This window comes from Cetorhinus maximus, unplaced genomic scaffold (assembly GCF_964194155.1).
Source record: "Cetorhinus maximus unplaced genomic scaffold, sCetMax3.hap1.1 HAP1_SCAFFOLD_306, whole genome shotgun sequence".
In the NCBI taxonomy this organism is placed as follows: Eukaryota; Metazoa; Chordata; class Chondrichthyes; order Lamniformes; family Cetorhinidae; genus Cetorhinus; species Cetorhinus maximus.
Genome location: NW_027596259.1, coordinates 166,284 through 192,460, shown reverse-complemented (window position 1 = coordinate 192,460; position 26,177 = coordinate 166,284). Strand labels below are relative to the sequence as shown.

The window sequence follows — 26,177 nt, the reverse complement described above, 5'->3', positions numbered from 1 at the left end:
CCTGGCGTGCTGCTTTCAAAGAGCAGTTGCGATTGATTGGTCAGGAGTGATATTTGTGTCAGTGTAAACATGCGGCAGTAAAATCATTACCACATTACCACGGCAGACATTCATCACTGAAAGCAACTGACACACATCAAATTCTGCCGCTTTCATGTCGCATCTTTTAATTCTCTGTTCTCCATCTTAGACATTTCCAGGTCTATCAAATATCATCCATGCAGAACTTTGTCCTGTTCCTCGTTCCACTAGGAGGTTTACTGTCGGTATGATGCAGCAAGTGGCTCCATAGCTCAGTGGTTCGAGCACTGGTCTTATAAAGCAGTGGTCGTGAGTTCAATTCTCACTGGGGCCTGTAGCTAAGATTTATGAAATTTGGTGGCAAGGTAACCTTAGAGGAGAGCACTGCAAAAAGATATCGCAAAGTGATTTGAGTGGGCGACAAGATTGCAGATGGAATATAATGTAGGCAGGTGCGAATATGTTCACTTTGTTGTAAACATTAGAACAGCAGAATGCTTTTAAAATGTGAGAAAGTGAATGTGCTGATGTTCAAAGAGTGTGCTTGTACAAGAAATATAGAAAGTTAGCATGCAGGGGCAGCAAGAAGTTACGAAGCCCAATGGCATATTGGCCTTTATTACAAGGGGATTGGAGAGCAAGAATAAAGAAGTCTTTAACGAAGGGTTTTGGTGAGACGGCATCGAGAATCCCGTGTGCTGTTTTCATATCCACATTTATAAAAGGATATACTGTCAGTGGAGACGGTACAGAGAAGGTTCACTAAATTGGTCTCTGGGATGAAATGGTTGTCCTATGATGAGAGGCTGAATAAATTGGGCTTCTATTCTCTGGAGCTTAGAAGAATGAAAGGCAATCTCATTGAAACCTACAAAATTCTGAGGGGGCTTGATCGGGTGGACACAGAGATTGTTTCCACTGGTCAGGGAGTCTAAAACACTGGGGCACAGTCTCGGGGTAAAGGGCCGATAATTTAGGGCTGAGATGAGGAGTAATTACTTCACCCAAAGGGTTGTGAATCTTTGAATTCTCTACCCAGAGAGTTGTGGATGCTCCATCATTGAATACATTTAAGGCTGGGATGGACAGGTTTCTGCTCTCTCGGGGAATTAAAGGATATGGGGAACGGGCAGGATAATGAAGTTGAAGCCCAAGATCAGCCATGATTGAACTGAATGATGGAGCAGGTTCGATGGGCCATGTTGTCTACTCCTGCTCCTATTTCTTGTGATCATGTGCATGATAAAGACAGTAATTCATGTTATAATAAAAACAGAAAGTGCTGGAATTTCTCAGCAGGCCTGACAGCAAATGTGAAAGGAGAAACAGAATGAAGGTTTCAAGTTTAATATTACTCTTTTCCAAACCATAAATTGGATGCTGGTTACGACATTTTGCACAACATCGAGACAGGGAATGGAAGCCAGGAGGTGAAATGACCGAATCTGAACCATTGGGGTGTTTTTATAGCATACTTTTTGAACGAAATTAGCTTCCAACTGAAGGTTTAATGGTTTGAAACCACGTCGGGTCAAATAGATTCCCTCTCTTCCTGCTTCTACTTATATCACTGACGTAGTTCTGCTTTGTGCCCTTTGGCTTGAAGGAAATCTTGTCCAAACTTTGCCACTTCTGCTGTTAATCAGTTAGTTCCCACGCAAATAGATTTATGAATATTCATTTCAAATAAAGCGAGAAAATGGGGGAAACATGTGCATAACATCCAACCTATTAGAAAGATTGGGTTCAAAGCAACGAATAGAAATTGATTCTCTGATTGCATATACCGAACTGGAACACACCATCACACTGAGTGAATCCACTGTCTGTTCAAATGTTGCTCAGTTAAAATTTCAATCTTCCTCCGCTGTGTCACATATGGACACTGAATCAATAAGCAGCCTCCACTTTAAATAAACACAGAAAGCGTCAATCTCCTCTTGCAACTTTTACACCTGTTGTTATTCTCTGTACCATTTACCATGAAGATATATAATACAAGTGAATAAAGTTTTGCGATGGTAAAACTGTGTTCATCTCTCGGGGAACTGAACCACATTGACACAAACACATGAACACACACAGACAGAAGCACCGAGAGTCACAGAGGGCTAGGTTTTGTCTCTGAGGAGAGGCAAACTCTCAGAAAGCAAGGATGTCACCAATTTAACTCAGATTTATTTCATTTCTGACTGCAGATTCTGTGAATGCTTATGGATGAACAGGAAAGAAGGAGCACAGAAGTGAAACAGGAAGAACAGACGGGAGCGTTTGTTCTGGTTCTGACTCCATTTAGACAATAATTAATCCTGGAGGCTCCAAAAGGACAGAACACTGAGCAGTGCAATCGGCAGGATGCGAACCTGTGGGGGCAGATCCCAGTGGAGCTCCAAACCATCGCCTTAATCAATCAGCCATTACTGGAGACCTTACACTGGTGTAAATGTTGTTCATGTAAAACCATGGAATGGTTACAGCAGATAATGAGAGCATTCAGCCCCACCAATTCCCACTCATCCTTCAATTTCTACAGCCTCCCTTGTTCTTCCTAGCAAGATGAACCACGTCATGTGTCAAATGCTCCGAGCCTATCCTAAGGGATTTGATGAAACGTCTGAAAGGACGAACCACCTGAAACTTTGGCAGTGATGAGATTCAAATCCACGAATGGATCGAGGCTGCCGTCGAAATCCAGCACCTTGGACCTCTCAAACACACTACTGTTGGCAATATGATAGTAACCATTGCCTTGAGTGGTATTGGTGCTGAATAAGAACATAACAAACAGCAGCAGGAACAGACCATTTTGTCGCTCGAGCCCCTCACAGTTCCATAAAATCAGAACCAAGGTAACAATCTTGAGGCCATTCAGCCCGGGTCGGAGGAACTGCGGCCATTCAGCTTTTTGGTGCTGCTCCGCCATTCAATAAGATCATGGCTGACACAACAGAAACCCCACGCAGCGAGTTACCCCAAGGGACTTGTATAGAATTTCAAACTGTGTCGTGATGCGGTAGTTCTGGATTATGCTTTGCAGAAATAGGATTGGGCTGGGATATTTGGGAATGCTGAAGAGAAATTGATCGAGAAATGGAATCGTAAAAGTTCACAGCTCATTAGGACCCATCGTGCCCTCGCCAGGTTTTTACAAAGAGCTGCCCAGTTAGTCCCAAAATCTTTCTCTTTCTTCATAACCCAGCAGCTTCTCCATTTCAAATATTTGTCCAATTCCTTTTTGAAAACTCGGAGTTAAGGAAAACAATATTGAAAAAGGCGCAGGAGCTCCGGCAGTGTCCATGCTCAGTGTGTGAAAATTAACAAAGTTTCCCTGACCCATTGTCGGCATTTTATTTCATTCAAAATATATTGCAGTTCATGTAATATCATTAAAATTTATTGAGATCACATTGACTAATCTACCATCAAGGAATCATGTCTGACCCCAGTGATCCTTGAAAAATGTAACTAGGTCAAATGGGGAGCCGTGTGAGCACGCCAGTGGTGCAATTGGTTAGTGCGCGGTACTTATATAGCAGTGCAGTCAGCGGCTATTCTGAGGTTGTGAGTTCGAACCTCACCTGGAGCAGAGGTTTTACTGGAGCTACAACATGTGGAACCACATTTGGATCGTAGATTCTGGAATTAATAGCGCGTTTTTCAATGAAATAGGCCGACAACGACAGAGCATAAGCGCACCCCTACCCCCCGCACTGGGGTGCACAAGAAATGTGCAAAACCAACAGCGACTCATTTACCATCTCTCCCATGCTTGTAACTTGTTCTATTTGACGAAAAATTTCTAGAAAACCATGTTTAAAGGGAAAGGTGTTGCACTTCCACCACTGATCACACTAGATAACACCCGGCTGGAAGTGGTTGGTTAATACTGCTCCCCAAGTTCCACAGTGACAGACAGTCTGCTCCTTGATGCAGTTCCTGATACACACACGGGGTAAACAGATATCACCTGGCTCATGAAACGTACATGAATTAACATCAAGCTGACCCTTGGGGCCAAGCTGATGGTGTATTTGGGCTGTGTCCTCAGTACCTTGTCTGGCTGTGAAACAAGGAGGACTTACACCAATCATGGAAAGAAACTCTGCAACTTCCATCTGCACTGTGTGCGGTGGTTATTGGGTATCTCCTGTCGGGACACAATCAGGAAGCGGCAGTCCTCACAAAGACAGAGCTCCCAAGTCTGTTAGGCTCAGCAAACAGAGGGAGGTTGGATGGCTCGGGCCTGTTTACAGGATGGAAGGTGGCCACATTGCTAAGGGCCAGGCGGACAGTGAGACGCCCAAAGCTCTGCTTGTATGACACTCACAAGCGTGACTTGGAGGCCCTAATTAGCGATTATCTTACATGAATTTCACTAGATGATGACGGAGGAAGATGGCGATACTTCCTGTGGACTGTTGTGCATCGCAATGGCTACAGCGGCTTGGCAACAGACGGCAAGACTGGAAACAACAACCCAGAACATCATTTGTAGCTTCACGTGAGTCACCTGTGACAGAAACTGCCCCTCAAGGATTAAGCTCAGCCATCAGAAACTGTGCAGCACCTGGAGACAACCCATCTGAATAGATTCGTTTGTTGCATGTCCGTCATCTTTCATGAATGCAAGGATGATGAAGATCATTGTGAAATTCAATTGCAAACAATATGACGTGTCTCACACACAAACACACACACACACACACACACAAAGAGGCAGACACACACAGACGCACATGCGCACACATAAACAGGCACACACCAATACATACATACAGACAAACATGCACACAGGCACACACACATACAAAGACACAGACGTACACAGGTGCACACAGACATACATGCATACATGCACAAAGACACACACACACAAACACACGCAAATACGCATAAACACACAGAAACACACGCTCATACACAGACAGAGAAGCACACAAAGACACACACACACACACACACACACAAACACGCGGACACATACAGAAACACACACAGACACACGAACAGATACAAAACACACAGACACGCACACACCGACACAGACACACACACACACATATACACACGAAGATACACAGAGACACACACCACACACACTGACACACACACACCACCGACACACACACAGGCGCACACTCACATATGCAAATGTATACACACACACACACACTGACGCAGAGAATGCCCACGTGTCCGTCCTTGGCCTGCTGCAATGTCCCAGTAAAGATCAACGCAAACTGGAGAAACAGCACCTCATCTTCCGACTTTACAGCCTTCCAGACTTAATATTGAGTTCAACAATTTTAGATCATGAACTCTTTCCTCCATCCCCACCCCCTTTCCGATCCCCCTTTTTCCAATAATTTATATATATATTTTTAAATGTATTTTTTCTTTTCATACCTATTTTAAAATTTATTTCGATCTATTGTTTTATCTCCACATTTTAACCCATTTCGATCCCTTTCCCCTACCCCACACCCACTAGGGCCATCTGTCACTAGCTTGTCCTGCTTGCTACTCTTAATGTCCCCATTAGCACATTCCTTAGACAATATCACCACCATCAACACCCCTTTGTCCTTTTGTCTATGACAACTCTTCTTTGCCTCCATCACTGGCCCTTTATCCAGCTCTACCTGTCTCACCCTCGACTACCAGCTTATATTTCACCGCATTTCTCCATTTCCTTAGTTCTGATGAAGAGTCATACGGACTCGAAACGTCAACTCTATTCCTCTCCACAGATGTTGTCAGACCTGAGTTTTTTCAGGTATTTTTGTTTTTGTTTCAGATTTCCAGCATCCGCAGTATTTTGCTTTTATCTGAGAGAGAGAACAATAAGTTTCAGTGAGTTAGACGCTCAGGTAGAGAGATGACAGACATTCAGTGAGTATGGTCTTAGCAAAGAAATGGTTGGTATGACAGGAATTTCTAAACAAGAGCACACAACAGAATATACTACCAATGAATATTTACGTTATTAGACGATCTGTAGTTACAGTTTGAATAAGAGAAAATAAAATAAAATGAAACATTCTGGTGAGGATAAATCTTTTATCTTTGTGGAATTGTGCAGCATGATTTCTTTTCATATAGACACACAGAACAGGCGATGTCTCATATGTAACACTGTTGGCTGTAATGAAAATGAATATCTGGAGCTGCGCAGAACAAACAGACAATGAGAAATCTGAAGTTTTAGGCCAAAGTCAGAGGCCCATTTGCAACTCAACGTCCACCTTATAGAAACATAGAATAGTGCAGCAACAACAGAGACAGAGCCTGGTGTGGTAATTACTGAGACAGGGCCTGGTGCAATTTAAGCAGAGACATTACCAGTGCAGTAATAATAGAGAAAGCATCTAATGTTACTTAAGCAAAGACGTGACCTAGTGCACGAATAACAGGGACAAGGACCAGTGCTATATTAATATAGACAGGCTCTACTGCTGTAATAGTGGAGACGGGGCGAGTGCAATATTTACTGATACAGGGCCTGGATCAACATCAAGTGAAATAGGGCAGTTATTACAGGCACAGGGCTCAGGGTAATTGCTTCCCAGAGAGAGTCTAAGTCGTAATAACGGAGACTGCCGCCAGTGTAAGAGAGACAGATCTGATCTCGTGGAGTAAAAACAGGGAAAGGGAGAGTGGAATAGAAGCAGAGACAGAGGTACAAAGACAAAGTCTCTGCAAAGACAGGATCCATCTTAATTAAAAAGACAGACAAGCTCGAGTGTGATACAGAGTCTCGTGTAACTTGTTCTGAAATAGCGGAATATAAGTGCGGACATGATTGAGTGCGTTATAAGCAGGGCCCCGACCTAGTGAAACATAAGTCAGGCAGTGCCGAGTGCAGTAATAATTGAGACAGGATCTTGTGTAATACGAACCTGCCTAGCGTAGTAATAACACAGACCGGATCCAATTGAAGAAAACTGATACAGGGTCTAGTGGAGCTTCACATAATTCAGGGCTCTTTTTAATATCAGCTGACGCAGTGCCTGGTGAAGTAAATACCAGCAAATGTACAAGATCAATAAGAACAGAGACATGAACAAGTCCAGAAATAACAAAGTCATGATAAAGGACAATAACAACAGAAACAGGGAATTGTGTGATATGAATGGAGGCATGTATTGGTGCAGCATTAACTGAGACAGGGTCCAGTTTGATAGACACGTGGCAGGTTCTCCTGGAGTAATAGCTGAGACAGAGTCTTGTGAAATGCAAATAAAAACATGTTCTAGTTTTCTATAACCAGAGACAAGCTCTAGTGCAGTGCCAACTGGGGCATGGCCTATTGTAACTCTAGTCGAGACCTGCTTCAGTGCAGTCATGACTGAGATAGTGCCAACTGTATTGTGGCCCTAGCCCAGTACATAAACAACTGAGATTGAGCCAATTACAGAAACAACTGAGAGATGACCTTCTCTAATATGATCAGAGACATGTCCTAGTGCAATAGAAACAGAAACGGCGTCTAATTTAACATGAACAGAGACAGTGCCAAATGCAGTAATAATTGAGACAGCGCCTGCTTCATGTGATATGAGCAATCACGGTTTCACTGCCATCCACTGGTCAAACTTTGCTACTGCAGGTGTTGTGAAAATGTCGATTCCATTTACTGTTTCTGAGATCAATGGTTGAAATCAGAAATAATGGAAAACATAGACGGCAGGATTTGAACCTGCGCGGGGTAACCCCAATAGATTTGAAGTGCATCGCCTTAACCATTCGGCCACGACTACAGATCTTGGCAGTAAGCCTGTATTATTTATATGAATTCATAGAATGGTTACAGCAGACAAAGAGGGTCTTCTGCCCGCCCTGTCTCTGTCACAGCCGAGCCGGGCATGCACGCGCGTTATTTCCTATGTGAAAATTCAGGGAGGTTTCCTCCTGGAGCCTCAGCTTGTTCTGAATTTCAGCTGTGGAAGGTAATCGACCTACAAAATCCACAAGGTAATAATGCATTCCTCTCAATCATCAATAACATCATTCACATCTTCCGCTTCTTTGCTGCACCTCCTTTCAAACATTGTAAACTCCACTTGCATCGTTCATCCTGATATTTTTCTCTTTGCCATTTTAATATGAAGTTGCACAACCAATGTTAATCAAGTTTGTGATGGTGAATATGTGTCCATCCCCTCGGGGAACTGAACCGCATTGACACACACAGAGAAACACACACCGACACATACACCGAGAGTGACAGAGGCCGAAGGGGAGACAAACACCCAGAAAGCAAGGATGTCACCAACTTGGCCAATTATTGTTCCATTTCAGACTCCAAATGTAGTGAATGTTTGCAGATGAACTGAAGCCAGAAACACGGGGGTGTTTGGGTGGTTTTCTTTTTCATTTGACTGATAATTTATTCTGCTGACAGTTTGTGTCAATCAGGAATGAGAAGAAGGGGAGTTGGCAGGATTGGAACCACGTGGAAAAACGCCTCAAACACTCGGCCAGGACAACTGGGTAAAGGCTGCATGTTGTTGGTTTAAAATAATAGAATGAAAACAGCGAGTTCCAGTGAAAGAAGGTCTTCCAGTCCGTGCCATTGCCCCACCTTTTCCCAGTCACCCTGGGATTTACACTGTCTCTCCTTATTCTTCCAACTGAAATACAACACGGCACAGCTCAGCTGCTGCTTCACCGCACGGAGAGTTTTTGGGAAGCGCCTCAAATAACAAACCACCAGAAAGTTTGGCAGCAGTGGGAGTAAAACCCAAATCACCAGAGAGATCGAAACCTGAACCAGCGGCTGAGCTCGCTCGGCCTCACTACCACATTCAGATTAGACACAAACATTGTCTTCACCAACATTGACACTGAATTAGAATATTAAAAAAATGATCAGGAATTAGCCATTCGGCCCCTCGAGCATTCTCAGCTACTTAATGAGATCATGTGAAAACTTCAATCATCCTCTGCTTTGTAACATCCAGAAGTTTAGTTGCTGAACAGTCTCCACTCAAAATAAAGAGAGAAATGTCCTGTTAACTGCTTTTTTTTTTGCTGATATGAAGTCAGAGAACTAACGTGGATAATGTTTGGTTGGTGAAAGTGGGAAACTGAACCACATTGGCACACAAAGAAAATCACTAATATGCATAGTTAAGATTTGAAATTGTGCTTATTTTCACACTGTCATTCAATGTGCAGAAAGTGGAGCTGTGATTAGCTTATAGCTCAGAAGATGTACAGCAAGAATGCACACAACAGGCTGACGCTCACCGTGCCTGTTTGGAGTCAGTGAGCTGCTTCTTACGATTGAGACCATTTAAATGTCGTTCAACGAGTCCAGTTCCAAATTCTGTGCTCAAAATGATAAGAAAACTCGCTGAATTTGCTAATTGTCTTGAATTCAAAGCATCACATGGAAGATAAGAAAGTTCATCTTAACCGTGGTGTTAGAAAACATAAAATGACAGAAAGTTACAGCAAAGAAAGAGGCCATTCGGCCCTGTGTGCTGCTTTCAAAGAGCAGTGTGATTGGTTGATCTGAATATTCAAAAATATTCATCATTTAGGAAGAATGGGCAAAAAGGAAAACGAGGCGGGGTCGCGCTGTAAACAAGGAACGAGATCAGTACATTAGTGAAAGAGGATCTTAGATTGAAGGATCAAGATGTAGAATCAGTTTGGGTGGAGCTAAGAAACAGCGAGAGGCAGCAAACATTGGTGGGCGCTGTTTATAGGCCGCCAAATTGTAGTGGAGTTTACTTTTACAAACTTCACCAAGGACAAGTTTCTTTGACCAAATGGTCTATGTCGGTTGAATACAAGTGACGTATTCAGCCAATGAAAGAACCATTGCTGTTCGCTGGAACATGAAATCGATACTTTCCTCCTTTAAGACAGTTCTTAGAGCCTCCCCCTTTGACCGAGCTTTTAGTCATCTGACCGAGTATGTGGCTCGGTGTCACACTTTTTTATATAATGCTCCTGGGGAACGCCTTGTGACGTTTCATTAGGTAAAAGGAGCTTTATAAATATAATTTGTTGTTGTAGTCCATATATAGAAAGAGACAAACTCCTCTTGCACCTTTCATCCTGATATTTTTCACTATAACATTGTAATGTGAATTTGCATAGCTAATGTGAATACAATTTGTGTTCATAAAAATGTTTTCACCTCCTAAGGGAACTGAACCACATTGACCCACACAGAGGAACACAAACAGGTATACACCGAGACTGACGGGCCTAAGGAGAGACACATGCCAGAATGAAATCATGTCACCAAATTGGCTAATTTTTTTTTCCAGTTCTGACTGGAGATTTGCAGAAGGCCGAGAAATGAATGGAAATAAGAGACCACGGATGTGTTTGGATCTCTTTTCCTCGATTCATCGATCATTAATTCGCACGGTCAAAATCGGAAGTAATGGAAAACGTAGTCAGCAGGATTCGAACCTGCGTGGGGTAACCCCACTGGATTTCTAGTACATCACCTTAACCACTCGGCCACGACTACAGAAGTTGCCCTGATTATCGCATTATTTATATGAATTCATACAATGGTTACAGCAGTGAAAGCGGTCTTTCTGCCCATCTTGTCAACCTTTTCCCCGAAACCCTGCAATTTATCATGTCTCTCCTCGTTCTTTCTACCAAACTGGGAATGAAAGAGTGAGAATGATCCACCCCAGCCTATAACCGCCCCATCAGTCTACTCTCCATCACCAGTAAAGTAATGGAAGGGGTCATCAACAGTGTTATCAAGCGGCACTGACTTAGCAATAACCTGCTCACTGATGCCCCTTTTGGGTTCCGTAAGGACCACTCAGCTCCTGACCTCATTACAGCTTTGGTTCAAACATAGACAAGAGAGCAGAACTCCAGAGATGGGGTGAGAGTGACAGCCCTTGACATCAAGGCAGCATTTGACCAAGTGTGGCATCAAGGAGCCCTAGCAAAACTGGAGTCAATGGGAATCAGGGGAAACTCTCCACTTGTTGGAGTCATACCTAGCACAAAGGAAGATGATAGTTGTTGTTAAAGGTCAGTCAGTGGGGAAGTTTGCCGATGATTGCACAATGTTCAGCCATGCCCCACTCCTCAGATACTGCAGCAATCCATGTCCAAATGCAGCAAGGCGTGGGAAATATCCAGGCTTGGGCTGACAAGCGGCATGTAACATTCGCACCATACAAGTGTCAGGCAATGGCCATCTCCAACATGAGATAATCCAACCATCGCTCTTGATGTTTAATGGCATTACCATATCTGAATCCCTCACTATCAACATCCTGGGGGTTACCATTGACCAGGAACTGAACTGGACGGGCCATATAAACACTGTGACTACAAGATCAGGTCAGACACTAGGAATCGTGCAACGTGTAACTCACCTCCTGACTCCCCAAAGCCTGTCCACCATCTGCAAGGCACAAGTCAGGAGTGTGATGGAATTCTCCCCACTTGCCTGGATAACGGCAGCCCCTGCAACACTGAAGAGGCTGGGCAAAACAGTCCACTTGACTGGCACCACATCCACATTCACTCCCTTCACCACTGACGCACAGTAGCGGCAGTGTGTGCCTTCTACAAGATGCACTGCAGGGATTCACCAAGGCTGCTGAGACACCAGTGTCCAAACCCACGACCATTACCAGCCAGATGGACAAGGACAGAAGACACATGGGAACACCACCACCTGGAAGTTCCCCTTCAAGTAACTCACCATCCTGACTTGGAAATATATCATCGTTCCCTCACTGTTGCTGGGTCAAAATCCTGGAACTCCCTTCCTAACAGCACTGTTGGTGTACCTACACCACATGGACTGCAACGGTTCAAGAAGGCAGACCACCTTCCCAAGGGCAAATAAGGATGGGCAACAAATGCTGACCTAGACAGCGGATCTCACATCCCGTGAATGAATAAAAAAAGATCCAGGCTAGCCTGTAAATTATATTGCTTTGTTCTCCTTCACTGCAAACGTCAGTGCCTGAAGCAAGTAGTACGTATTGGCTCAGGTGAGGAACGAGCTGAAGCTTTCAATATTGGTTTTCTTAACATGGAGTTTCCAAATGGGAATTGTGCAGGGCTAAGGAGAAAGAGAAGGAAATTGTCATAAATTATAAAGCTCTTTGTACAAAACTGACATAGACACGATGGATGGAAGGTCCTCTTACTGCGCTGTGCCATTTGATGATGACATTGTTGATCAGTCTGTCTCCAGCATTCCTAATGAGAACAGCCGAATTCCATTTCTTCAAAACAAAGACCCAAAGTGCTGCTGCATGACGTCACAGTTTAACATTCCAGACAGCTCCATTGGGATCTTTACAGCGCAGGGTTTATAGAGGCGAGTGGGGGTCATATTCACTTCACATATGATGGAGCTGCGGTTTGAAACCTGACCAGAGCATTATCCAAGCTTGTTTAGATGAGTGTGAGCGAAATCACGATAATTTAAATTTTTGTAAACATGAGCACAAGGGTTGGAATCTTGCTGACTAAAGTTTTCACCATTGTTGATTTTAACCAAACGAATTATCAGTTAATTAGAAGGAAACCCATCAAAATACGTCCGTATTTTCTGATTCCCATTCATTTGTCAGCATTCAGGGAATTTGCTTTCGGAAATGGAACAAACACTGAGCCAAGTTGATAACACCCTTGCTTTCTGGGTCTGTGTCTCTCCTTAGGCCTCTGTCACTCTCGGTGTATATCTCTCTGTGTCTGTTCCTCTGCGATTGTCAATGTGGTTCAGTTCCCTGAGGGGGTTAAAACGTTTTTAACGTCGCAAACTTGATTCACATTAGTTGTGTGAATTCATGTTAAAATGTCGCTGAGAAAAGTATCAGCGTGAACGATAAAACAGGAGAGTGGCCCTCTCTATATACATATCCTACAACAACAACTTATATTTATAAAGCGCCTTAACCTAATGAAACGTCACAAGGCGTTCCCCAGAATCATTATATTACAAAGTGTAAAACTGAGCCACATATTCGGTCAGATGACTAAAAGCTCGTTCAAAGGGGGAGGTTATAACAGCTGTCTTAAAGGAGGAAAGTATTTCATGTTCCAGCTAACAGCAATTGTTTTTCTCATTGGTGAAGAAGTCGCTTGTGTTCAACCTAAACAGACCAATTAGTCGGAGAAAGTTGTCTCTGAAGGAGGTCGGGAATGAAAAATAAATGTCAAAAGTTGCCTCCCTAATCCAAATGTCAAGCCTTATTGGTCGTTTCCCTGATGTCCAGTGACTGGGAATCGGCGCTTCCATTGGACCAACAGCGAGTTTTGGAAATTGAAAGTTGCGCATGTGCAGCTTGTGGGGCTATTTCACCTCACTGTCGATTTCATGTTCCAGATCACAGCAACCGTTGTTTTCATTGGCTGAAGAAGTCGTTTATCTTGAACCGAAACAGGCAGTTTTGAGGTGAAAGAAATCTGAACTGGAAAACAATAGGCAAAAGCAGCATAGATAAGCCAAATCGAAAAATATCAGCCCAACTTCCCTGGTGGTCTAGTGGTCAGGATTCGGCGCTTTCACCGCCGCAGCCCGGGTTCGATTCCCGGTCAGGGAATGTCGAGTTATTTCGTTTTTTGGAACGAGTGTTGATTATTCATTGTTTGTAAACGTTTAAAAGCCCCACCAGAATCAGAGGAGTGAGGGTTTAAGGGCACCTCAAGAGCTGGAAAACATCACACTTGGTTCAAGTGGAGTGAGGGAATGAAGGAAGAGGAGGAGAAGGGCTGGTTGCAAAGCACTGATTATAGAAATGTTGGTGTGACGCAAAATATGGGTGGGAGAAGAACGAATTTTGCTGCCTACTGTTTGCACTGGCACAAATATCAATCCTGATAGATCAAACAATCACTACTGCTCTTTGAAAGCAGCACGCCCGGCCGAATGGCCTCTTTCTGTGCTGTGACTTTCTATAATTTTATGTTTCCCAACAGCACGGGTCATTCTGCCATTTTATAACTGACTCTAGCGAGATGTACTTTCTTACCTTGTTTTCGGCTGTTTTGAAACTAAAACACGGAGCAAATTCAGCGAGTTTTCTTGTAATTTCCAGCACGAGATTTATCACGAGACTAATTGAGCGACACATTAATGGTGCCAATCCTTCACTGGAGCTCACCGCGTTCAAAGAACACTGTTACCATCGGCCTGTCATGTACCTTCCTGCAGTACATCTGCTGAACAATATCAACTGATCACAGCTCTGCTTTCTTCACATTGAAAGCCAGTGTGAAAATCATTTAAACAGCTGAACAACTGGGAGGAGAGTGACTGTGGATAATCGGCACTGTGCACATTCCTGTAATTAGTATCTGGGAGAACCAGGAAGGTGAGATCCAGGTGTCTCTTTACCCACGAGTTTTACCAATTCCTACGAATCGACTGTGTCTGCATCAAGCAGCGAATTGACTTGGGAGCTGGACGGGCAGAGGGAGCTGGGGGCGAGACAGAAGCAGAAAGAGATGCGACATGAAAGTACTTTGAATTTGATGTGTGTCAGTTGCTTTCAGTGATGAATGTCTGCCTTGTAAGTTTCACAGGAGCCGCAGTGATTAGTTGTTGTTTTATTTAAGCAGCAAGATTTCAAAGTAAAAAGATAAAAGCAAATTACTGCGAATGATGGAAATCTGAAACAAAAGCAAAATATGCTGGAAAAATCAGCAGCTGAAGCGATGAACAGGGCCAATGTTTCCAGTCCGTACGGCTCTTATTCAGATCGTTAAAGTATTACAGCACCAGCATGGAAATCGAACCCACAACCCCGACATTAAAAGTCACACGCTCAACCGACTGAGCTAGCCAGGAAGGAAAAGAATTGTTTCGTATCTCAACATACATGGCTAAACCTGCTGCTTTCTACCTGATACCTCAGCTTGGTCGGAATTTAAAAGTGTGGAACACAATCGGCCTACAAATGCCCCAAAGTTGCAATGCATTCCCCTCAATCATCAATAACATCATTCACATCTTCCACTTCTTAGCTGCACCTCCTTCCAAGAACTGTGATCGATTTTCCTCAGCACTTTCTCCTGCCTTTAATATTTGGCTGCTTTGTGTCCTCATTTTGAAATCAGATTCGCATCAACATCCAACACAAATTGAAATCCAAACCTGATGGACAAACAATGGAAAACAAGTCACTTGGTAACACAAATCCTATCGAGCTCATTTTCAGATTCACAACAGTCAGCTTTTCAATAAAATGAAGGAATTTTACAGTGAAAAGTTTAGAAAGTTTGTATGACTTTTATTTGTGACTCACTCACTCGGGTATTCTGTAAATGCTGCTCGGAGGTTTAGTGACCGGGATATAATCTACCTGCGTTTTCCTGAGTCTGTGCTCGGTGTATTGGGAGGTTTGGCCCGGATTGGAGGTTCTCGCGTTCCAGGGATGGGTAGTAACCCGCTGACTGACGGTGCAGTCGCCGCTTTCTGCTAGTAGCGGGCGATGGGAGAGTGCGGGGCCGGAATATTGCTGCTTTGCTGCTTTTCCCTGTCTCACTCACTGTGGAGCTGAGGAAGAGAGAATAATTGATGGGTTTGTTTGAATCCAACAATTTCATGGATTTCTAATGGGTTAGATGAAGGTACATAATGGGTCCAAATCTTTTCTCATTGTATTTGACAGAAAAAGTAATTTTAAAAAGAAGCTGTTTTTGTGGGAGCTCACTGGACAACAAAAGACCTGCCACCGTTTGGGGATATCTTGCAGCCCAAATACCCAATGACAACCCGGAACTGTGTGGCAATGATTGGTGATGAGGGGGAAAAACAGTAAAAATCTTCACCCCCCCGGGTGGTTTTGAATAACCAACCTTTCAGTTAACAGGCAAACACGCTGACCAATTGCGCCACAGACACTTACACAAACCTAACTGACAAGGTATCCCAACCGGGGTGTCAGTGAGTCTAATCTTCAGATTGCCACTACCCAGATTGTTGTTGCGCTCTATCAGTTTTACTCTTCCAAAATAAAGGGTGGGACATTCATTGTGGATACATGGAAACAGTCTGATCCCACCCACTGTAGACACATCCATGTCACCGGGAACCAGCTCCCCTACAACCGGTGCCATCTCCCTTCGAGCCTTTCATTGTCTTGTCTGATACCAAGCATTCTGATTGTCCCGAAGCCGATATTAGTTTTGAATTCCTGATGTGCAGTAACGAGAATCCTTTCAATGTCTCAAATCAGTTAATTTCACTGTTAACATTAGAGTCACTGTTCCAGCGTCTTAAAGAAGGGAAAGGTGCCTTGACTGTCTCTGGTCAGTCGGGCAGTTCACCCTTCATTCGCATTGGATTCCATTCCTCAAAGGGGATTTTCATTTCCTTCTTGAGTTCTCTTACTACAACTGGCAGCATCTTTGGATTGAGAGGCATGATTAACATTTTAGATGCAGTGCAGTTCTGATGAAAGGTTACAGACCTGAAATGAAAACCGTGTCTCTCTCTCCACAGTCACTACCAGATCTGCTGAGAATTCCAGCATTTTCAGTTTTTATTTCAGATAACCAGCATCTGCAGTATTTTGCTTTACTTTACCTGATCAGTGAAACAGAAAAATCCTCAGGGTACTTGACAGGGCGCATTTGGAGAGGATGTTACCTCTTGTGAGAGAATCTAGAACTCGGAATCGCTGTTTAAAAACAAGGGGTCACCCATTTGAAATGGAGATGAGGCGATTTTTTTTCTCTCAGAGGGTCGTGAAACTTTGGAACTCTGTTCCTGAAAAGGCTGTGGAAGCAAAGTCATTGAATATTATTAAGGCAGAGGTCGATATATCCTTGGGAAGCAAGGGGATGATAGGTTATCAATGATAGGTGGGATACAGATTTCAGGTGACTATCAGGTTAGCCATGATCTTATTAAATGGCGGAGTAGGCTTGAGGGGCCGAATGGCCTACTCCTGTTCCTTTTTCTTATGTGGTGCTAAGAATGTGGAACCCATTACCAGTCGATTTCGAAACCCATGTCTGAGCTGAAAATGTGTAGGTAAACTCACACTGTAAACAGATTGTTCACCAGTTAAAATTGGAAAGGGATTCACTCTCATCCCATTTACTGACACAGCAACCCAGTCTTGGTGGTGGGAGACCATTCAGATACTTCACTTGTGCAAAGGGCTTTATTCAGTTTGCCCACACGTTAACACTCCAACTTTAAAAGTTCAAAAGATTTGATCCACAATCAGAGCAGAGATGCTGGCAAGACATGGTGTAAATGTTCCATGTAAGGGGGGAAATGTTACTAGCTCACCCCTTCTGCTGAGACGACACTGAGTTCAGATCTAACTGTCTGGGTTTGTTCTGCATCCAGGCGAGAATTGCGGTGGACCCTGGAGCAATTTGGCCGCTGTATCATTGATTCAACAATTTTATGTCTTGCCCCTATTGCACCCATCGTATTCTGATTACAGGACAGAGGTTTTTGTTCTGCAACGTGATCTTTCAATGGCAGAGCGACCACCCAGCATTCGCTGCGGGGCAGAATGTGCCCTATCTTCACAACAGCAGCACCATACGCATGTGATAGAGGTGGGGCATGCGCATTGCGGTCGGACCATGAGCATGCGCAGTGCTGGTCTGTGACTGAAGCTGCTCAGAGCGGGTGAGAGAATGTCGAGTGGAGCAAACTAACAGAGTTAGTGGGTGTGTGAGGAGGAATGGAGCCAGCGGTGTGGGCAGGGAGGCTTCATAAAGAGACAGTGCAGGCCGCAGACCCCAAATAACAAGGTACCGGTCTTGTGTTTGCAGAGAACGGGCCGAAAAATTCTGGATTTCTCCCTTCGCCAGGCCCGGGGTAACGGCCGCCATCTTTATAGAGGGCAATGTGCAGCAGGGCGCATGCGCGGTCATCCTGGTGCAGGTAGCAGGAGGAGAGAATGTTGCGCAATTCTATCCTGGACTGACAGGGAGGGATTTTGGAAACTCCTTTTACAGGGGGTCAGAAGGGGAGGATTTAGACACAGCAAACTCAAACCAATAGAAACGTATGTTCTTTCTGAATTTCAATCCTGGATTGACCGTGATGGATTTTTTGAATTGCATTTACAGGATGTTAGAAGAGGAGGAACTCAAGGGATACTTGAGGGAGATGAGAAACTGAAACCAAACATTACGACAAAATCTGAAAGTCTCTTGATTCACCAGGACCTGAATAGCACCAGCTTTTGAATGTAAACATTGAGGTCATTTTCAGTTACTGGGTAAAAAAATCTCTTCCTCACATTGTGGATCTTACCTAAAATCTTAAATCTCTGTCCCTTAATCCTTTCATAATCAGCTAATGGAAACAGCTTTAATTTAACTACCTTTCATAATCCAGTACACCTCTATCAAATCTCCCCTCAAGCTCCTTAACTCCGAGGAGAACAACCTCAGTTTCTTGAATTTAATCTTACAATTAAAATCCCTCATCCCTCGACCCATTCTGATAAATCTCCTCTGCCCCCTCTGAAGGACCCTTACATCCTTCGTAATATGTGGTGATCACTGGTTTGCACAGACCCAGATGTTCTGTGTCTGTGACATCATCACACATCGACAATTACACTGTGACATCATCACACATCGACAATTACACGGTGACATCATCCCACTCCCTGGGTATTTCCTCAACTGGGAGATTTTTCTCTGACTCCAGTGCTTCTGCTATCTTTTCAGCTGCAGGCTCCAGCAGGAGAGTTTAACTTTGAAAATGGTGATATTCTTTCAGAGGTGAGTATTTTTCACCATCCATCCACAATTTAGAGCTTTTAGTGCTGTGCTCTGTTTTCGGTGAGAGGTTCCAAGTCTCAGGGACTGGTGCGGCTCCTTTACTGAGGATCTGAATCCATGTCCATCCATTGCTCTGTTTCACCTCTGCCCTCCCTGATCACCTCTCTACCATAGTCCACCTTCCTCTGTCTCTAATAATGGATCTATTTGAGTTATGTTAGTATTTTATTGTTACTTCTGCTGACTGTGTCTCAATGAGATTTCCACTGCTGCCCATCCCCTGACCATGTGCTGCTGGCTTCCCAGCTTTATCTTCCCACAGTATCTTTCATAGTCAGGAATTGTTTTTCCTGCGCTATAGTCCATTTCTATTCCACTTCTGAGCTTATATTGATCATCAAATTCTGCAGCATTTTTACTCCCAGTAAATCATTCTGCAAATCCTGAAATGTTTACTCTGTTTCCCTCTCCACAGATACCAGCAAATATTGCCAGTCCCCAGTTGCCTGTGGAGAAGATGATGTTTGACCTTCTTGAACCGCTGCAGTCCGTGTGGTGAAGGTGCTCCCACAATGCTGTTAGGTAAGGAGTTACAGGTTATTCACCCAGTGATGATGAAGGACCAGTGATTTCTGTCCAAAATCAACAACAAAAATTTGTATTTATATCGCACTTTTAATGTAAGACAATGTTCCAAGGCATTTCACAGAAATGTTACAAAGCAAGGTTTGACACTGAGCCACATGAGGAGATATTAGGGCAGGTGACCAAGCGTTTGGTCAAAGAAGTGGGTTTTACGGAGTATCTTAAAGGAGGAAAATGAGGTAGAGAATGGGAGGGGTTTAGGGAGTGAATTCCAGAGCTTGGAGCCTTGGAAAGTGACAGAATGTGCACGAATGTGGAACAATAGAAATCAGGAACACTCAGTATGCCAAATTAGAGGAGCACAGATATCTTCAAGTGTTGTGATGCTGGAGGAGATTTCAGCAACAGGGAGCAGCCATACAGGAATTTAAAAATAAGGGGTGGAGTCGGGCGATGTTACTGAGGTGGAAATAGGCGGTCTTGGTGATGATGTGGATATGTGGTTGGAAGCTCATCTTGGGGTGAAATATTTCACCATGATTGTGAACAGTCTGGTTCAGTCTCAGACAGTTGTCAGGGAGAGGGATGGAGTCGCTGTCTAGGGAGTAGATTTTGCAGTGAGGACTGAAGACAATGGCTTCAATCTTCCAAATATTTAAATGGAGGAAATTTCTGTTCATCCAGTACTGGATGTCAGACAAGTCAGGACGGTGTGTGACTTGGAGGGGAACTTGGAGGTGATGGTGTTCACAAACACCTGCTACCCTGGTCCTTCTCGGGCGTAGAGGTTGAAGGTTTGGGAGATTCTGTCAAAGTTCTGGTTTATTTGTAGGCCTATGAAAAGCCCTGTCCTCACCCCCTGCCTCTCCCACTCCTCTCTCTGACTTTCTCTCTCTCTCCTTTTCTTCTTCTGTCACATAGAATTCTCCAGCCCAGCAAGTTGTGGATGCTCCATCATTGAATATATTTCAGGCTGAGATGGGGAGATTTTTGGTCTCTCTGGGAGTCGAGGGATATGGGGAGTGGGCGGGAAAGTGTAGTTGAAGCCCAAGAGAAGCCACAATCGTATTGAATGATGGAGCAGACTTGAAGGGCCATGTGGTCTCCTGCTGCCCCTAACACTTGTTTTATTATTGACCCCAGAGTCTTGTGTAGGCCCAGACCGGGTGGCAGGTTCCCTTCCCTGAAGGACATTAGTGAACCAGTTGGGTTTTTATGACAATCCAGCAGTTTTCATGGTCACTTTTTCCTCGTGCCGGCCCCACAAATTCCCAGATTCATTCAGCTCAATTTCACAACCTGCCTTTGTGTTTTTGTGGGTTCTCTCTCACTCCCTTTTTTCTGTTTTAAATCAATTCCACAGGGTGTTAGAAGGGGAGGATTTGCAGTCAGGAAACTGAAACCAAACATCACATCAGGATCTGACGGAGTCGCCCAATTTATCATAACCTGAATATCATCGGATTTTGAACATGGAAGGAAAAATCACCGTTCACAGTGGGGAGAAACCGTACACGTGTTCTGTGTGTGGACGAGGCTTCAGTCAATCATCTACTCTGTCAAAACATAAATGCAGTGAGAATTGGGAGAAACCATGGAAATGCGGGGACTGTGGGAAGGGATTCAATTACCCGTCTGAACTGGAAACTCATCGGCACAGTCACACCGGAGAGAGACCATTCACCTGCTCCATGTGTGGGAAAGGATTCACTTATTCATCCCATCTGCTGACACACCAGCAAGTTCACACTGGGGAGAAACCATTTACCTGCTCCATGTGTGGGAAGGGATTCACTCAGCTATTCAACTTGCTGAAACATGAGTGACTTCACACTGTGGAGAGACCGTTCACCTGCTCCACGTGTGGGAAAGGATTCACTCCGACATCTGACCTGCTGGCACACCAGCAAGTTCACACTGGGGAGAGACCATTCGTCTGCTCAGTGTGTGGGAAGGGATTCACTCAGTCAACTAACCTGCTGAAACACCAGCGAATTTACACTGGGGAGAGACCATTCAAATGCTCAGACTGCGGGAAGTGCTATAAAAGCATTCAGGTGTTCTCAATGCGGGACTGGGTTCAGGTGGTCATCTCAACTCACAGTACACCAGCGAGTTCACAGCGGAGAGAGACCATTCACCTGCCCCGTGTGTGGGAAGGGATTCACTCAGTTACCCAACCTGTTGACACACCAGTGAGTTCACACTGGGGAGAGACCGTTCACCTGCCCCGAGTGTGGGAAGGGATTTACTCAGTTATCCCACCTGCTGAGACACCAGCAAATTCACAAGTGACAACAGTGAATGGATTTTGCTGTTGATCACGTCCTGGACTGAACCATGTTGATTGGGGTCTTTTTCTACTAATGTTAATAAACTCCAACCCAGTTATAGCTGTTAATATTCTGAATAAAGTCAAATAAATCAGCTCCGTGTTAAACATACAAATTAGTTCCTTTTGAAGGGCTCTCCCTCTCCCCCTGTCTCCTCCATCCTCACCTCCAACAACAAGTGTGTGGAGCTCATGGAGCTTCTTTGTCACTAAGATTGAAACAATCCGATCAGCTGCCTCTGCTGCTTCCCTCCGTTCCACTAACACACCGGGACAAACTGTCTCTAAAGTTCCCCCTTGTCTGAGCCCTGAACCCACATCTTTCTTTAGTTTCGCTCCCATTTCCTCTCATGCCACCTCGGTGCTCATCTTGTCCATGAGACCCACCTCCTGCTCCATTGACCCTATTCCCACTAAACTGCTGGTCACCCAACTTCCCCATGTCCACTGAGATTGTTAATGGTTCTCTCTCTTCAGTTACTGTCCCTCTCTCCTTCAAATCTGACATCATCAAGCCCTCGTCAATAAACAAACCTTTGGCTTTGTCCTTGCAAACTGCTGTCCCATCTCCAACCTTCCTTGCCTCTCCAAACTCCTCAAACATGTTCACACCTCCCAAATCCGTGCCCATCTTTCCCAGAACTCCCTGTCTGAATCCCTCCAATCAGGTTTCTGCCCCTGCCACTGTACTGAAACAGCTCTGATCAAAGCCAATAGTGACATCCTATGTGACTGAGACAAAGGCAAACTATCCCTTCTCATCCTTCTCGATGTGTCTGCAGCCTTTGACAAGGTTGACCACACCATTCTGCTCCAACACCTCTCCACTGTCATCTAGCTGGGTGGGGCTGCTCCCTCCTGGTTCCATTCTTCTCTTTCTAACCATCGTCAGTGAATCACTTGTAATGTCTTCCCTTCCCACTCCCACAGTTGTCTCTGGTGTCCCCAAAGGATCCAGCCTTGGCATCCTCTTATTTCTCATCAACATTCTCCCCACAGCGACATCATCTGAAAACACAGTGTCAGTTATCACATGTACACTGACAGTGCCCAGCTCTACCTCACCACCACCTCTCTCCACTTCTCCACTTTTATTAAATTATCAGACTGTTTGTCTGATATTCAATGGTGGATGTGCAGAAATTTCCTCCAATTAAATATTGGGAAGACCGAAGCCATTGTTTTCAATCCCTAGATACCAACTCCATTCCTCTCCCTGGCAACTGTCTGAGACTAAACCAGACTTTTTGCAGAAGTGATGTCAGGTTTGACCCTGACATATGTTCTGACTCGGGTGTCTGTGTGTTCGTGAGTTTTCAGTCAAATTGTGATGTGAATCTTCCCCACAGGCAGAACAGACAAACATTTCTCCTTCCATACTCAAAGGCTGGTCATGTATGCATTCAGTGATTCTATAAGATCTTATTGAGATTTTTGGTTTGAGTTTCCCCATCTGAAAATCCTCTCCCTCTAATCCCCTGTAAACACAGTTTACAAAAGTCAACACTGTCAGTACCGGTTAGAAACTCAGAACAGACAATTCTAGTTTCTATGGAATATTCGTTCTCCTTTCATTCCCCCAAATCTATAAATCCCTGTCCCACACACTCCTCCCCCTCTCTGCTCATTGTTCCAGATTCAGTGCCCAGTCACCTACTAATTCACTAATTCTTTTCCCCTCTCCAGATTCTCTCTCTTCCTGTCCTTAAAGTGGTGACTCAGCCTGTGGGTCAATCCCACTCCTTCACTCTAATTCTACCAAATAATTCAGCTCAAAACAACAAATCATCTTTAATGACTTCATTTGTCATTTGGATGTTTGGAAAGAATCACCTTTTTCCCAACTGTGGAGAACAGAAAATCCAGTGATTAATTCAGAGCCTCTTTCTCCCCAGGTCTGTTCCAACAAGCTGTGTCTATCTGAGTTACATTGATACAGACTCTCTCACTCAGTGAGTGATCAGATCTCACTGAACCATGACACAAGCTGTGTCTATCTGAGTTACATTAATACAGACTCACTCACTCATTAAGGGATCAGATCTCACTGAACTATGACACAAGCTGTGTCTATACGAGTTACATTGATACAGACTTTCTCACTCAGTGAGTGATCAGATCTCACTGAACTATGACACAAGCTGTGTCTATACGTGTTACATTGATACAGACTCACTCACTCATTAAGGGATCAGATCTCAATGAACTATGACACAAGCTGTGTCTATACGAGTTACATTGATACAGACTCATTCAGTAAGTGATCAGGTCTCACTGAACTATGACACAAGCTGTGTCTATCTGAGTTACATTCATACAGACTCAATAAGTGATCAGGTCTGACTGAATTACATCAACAAGTGCAACAAATTATATTTATATCGAGCTTCTAATTGTCCCAAGAAGTTTCACAGGGGCATAAGGACGTATTAGGTCAGATGACCAACTGCTTGGTCAAGGAGGTCAGTTATAAGGAGTGTCTGAAAGGGGGAAAGTGAATGAGAAAGGTGGAGAGGTTTAGGGTGGAAATTCCACAGCTCAGGGTCCAGGCAGCTGAAGGCCCGGCCACCAATGATGGGGTGATTAAAATCGGGGATGAAGGACATCCGGTAATGGTGCTCCATGTATGTGGGCCCCATAGCCCGGGCTCAAAGCCCAAATCTGAACTTTGGGTCATAGTTTGACCGTCTCAGAGAAAAACAAATCCCCAAATAAACATCTTGTAGGATTTTTGTTTATTGATACCAGAAAAAGTTTGGACCAGTTGAGTCCTCCTGTGCACTCGATGGAGATTGAACTTAACAAGAGTTAAAATCCGCTGGATTTCAGTGTCAGAACAAGAACATGTTTTCGCAAAGATAAAAAATACATAAACATTGAAATACTGCACAGAACAAATCTGGGGAAATACACCGCAGGTCAATCACCATTAGAAAGTGATAAGTTAGTGGTCACTGTTTCAGGTGGGACTCCTTCAGAATGAACACTTCCCACCACCAGCACCAACCCCCCTCCCCCATCCCCCTCCCTGTGAACTGAACATTCCTTCAGCCACTCATCCACCCATTGCACATCCACCCAATGGCTCCCAGCCTGGATTGACATTCAGCATGAACCCAGTGAGAGGGTGAGCCGGCCCACGGGATGTCAGAATGGACAAGAGCTGGAAGTGGTTCCAATCAATGCGTTTTAAGTTTCATTGTTAAAAACAGGAAACTTAATATTTTGTCAAACCCCCGTGTGCACACCCTTGGTGATTTACAATTTCTCACCCAGTCCTTTCCTCTGGTTTCAACATGGTGCATCCTGTGTGGGTTCAGCAGAGGTAGAGACAGGCTGCTCGGGAGACGGGGGCAGAGTGTCGGGAGATGGGGCAGAGCATCGGGAGATGGGGCAGAGTGTCGAGAGATGGGGGCAGAGTGTCGGGAGATGGGGCAGAGTGTCAGGAGATGGGGCAGAGTGTCGGGAGATGGGACATATACTGTACATGTTTCTCATCTTCATAATTTACAACACTATTCCTAATGTTCATGAGCTGCCTCACTTTCTTTCCCATTCATTCCATTTGCTGATCTATCAGTAATGGACTTGCTGCCATCTCGAAAACTGTTTTCACCACTAAGGCTCCGCTGGTATTTAATAGTCTTCATGACATCATCGCACTGGGACTGGATGACATCATCGCACTGGGACTGGATGACATCATAAGAGTCCAATGTTTCTTAATGACCCACATCAATAACAAGAGGAAATATTAATAAACCTGAGCACATTATCTAGGCTGACACCCCAGGGTGACATTGAGGGACTGCTGCACTGTCAGAGACAGCATCCTTCACATGGAACTTGTGGAGGCTCTGGTCACAATCTTCCAATCCTCCTTATATAGTGGTGGTGTCAAAGGACTGACAGATTGTAAATGTTACACCCCTGTTCAAAAACACAGCAATTCCAGGACAATCAGCTTCACATCAATGTTGGGGAAAAGCTGGAGCCAATGATCCAGGAGAAAATCAATTGGCATTTGGAAAAGTATTGGTTAGTTCCAGCATTTTCTGTTTTTAACACTGATACTTCCCTGGATCCCAAGGCTCTCTGGGAGGTGTGTGGAGCTGGAACTTATACATGAGAGTAACCAAAGGTCTGAGAACTGAAAAAATCTAGGGTTAGAAAGGAGACAAGATCCAAAAATGGAGCAGTTGGGAACAGGACATTAATCAGTCTCCTCTTATCCTGGAGAAATCAAGGACTCGACATTCTGAGAGTTTGAAACAAAACTGATTTATTGAACAGACATCAAGATATTAAACTTCAGCCCAGTTACAGGGATTGTTAACATCAATAGAAACAAACCAAAACTGTCAGAATGAACATGGTTCAGTTCTGGATGTGATTAACAGCAGCAATAACAACAGAATCCAACCCCTGCTGTCACTTGTGAACTCATTGCTGTCTGAGCAGGTGGGATGACCAAGTGAATCCCTACCCACATTCGGAGAAGGTGAACAGCATCTCCCCA

The 26,177-nt window shown here is 44.3% G+C and overlaps 2 protein-coding genes, 3 non-coding genes and 1 pseudogene across 6 annotated transcripts in view; 4 read left to right on the top strand and 2 right to left on the bottom strand.

The window, feature by feature from the left end:
* Positions 1-26,177, top strand: part of LOC144673177 (uncharacterized) — a 273,637-nt gene that overhangs the window by 149,757 nt on the left and 97,703 nt on the right. Inside the window, exon 1 of one of the 2 annotated variants that reach the window (XM_078535145.1) lies at positions 19,227-19,323. The exons of the other annotated variant lie outside the window; for it this stretch is intronic. The gene's annotated coding sequence lies outside the window, so the exon portion shown is untranslated. Of the gene's footprint in view, positions 1-19,226; positions 19,324-26,177 lie in introns of those variants that run through there. 2 annotated transcript variants of the gene reach the window in all.
* The window catches only part of LOC144673184 (uncharacterized), a 110,753-nt gene that overhangs the window by 45,062 nt on the left and 39,514 nt on the right, over positions 1-26,177 (bottom strand). Inside the window, exon 5 of the mRNA XM_078535149.1 lies at positions 7,338-7,352. Within this exon, the coding sequence (XP_078391275.1) occupies positions 7,338-7,352 (15 nt within the window). The remainder of the gene's footprint in view (positions 1-7,337; positions 7,353-26,177) is intronic.
* On the top strand, positions 283-355 carry trnai-uau (transfer RNA isoleucine (anticodon UAU)). Its single transcript has one exon. It is a non-coding gene; the product is annotated as a tRNA-Ile (tRNA).
* Positions 10,435-10,516, bottom strand: trnas-aga (transfer RNA serine (anticodon AGA)). Its single transcript has one exon. It is a non-coding gene; the product is annotated as a tRNA-Ser (tRNA).
* trnae-uuc (transfer RNA glutamic acid (anticodon UUC)) lies at positions 13,509-13,580 on the top strand. The gene has a single exon. It is a non-coding gene; the product is annotated as a tRNA-Glu (tRNA).
* Positions 20,799-24,454, top strand: LOC144673182 (uncharacterized; annotated as a pseudogene).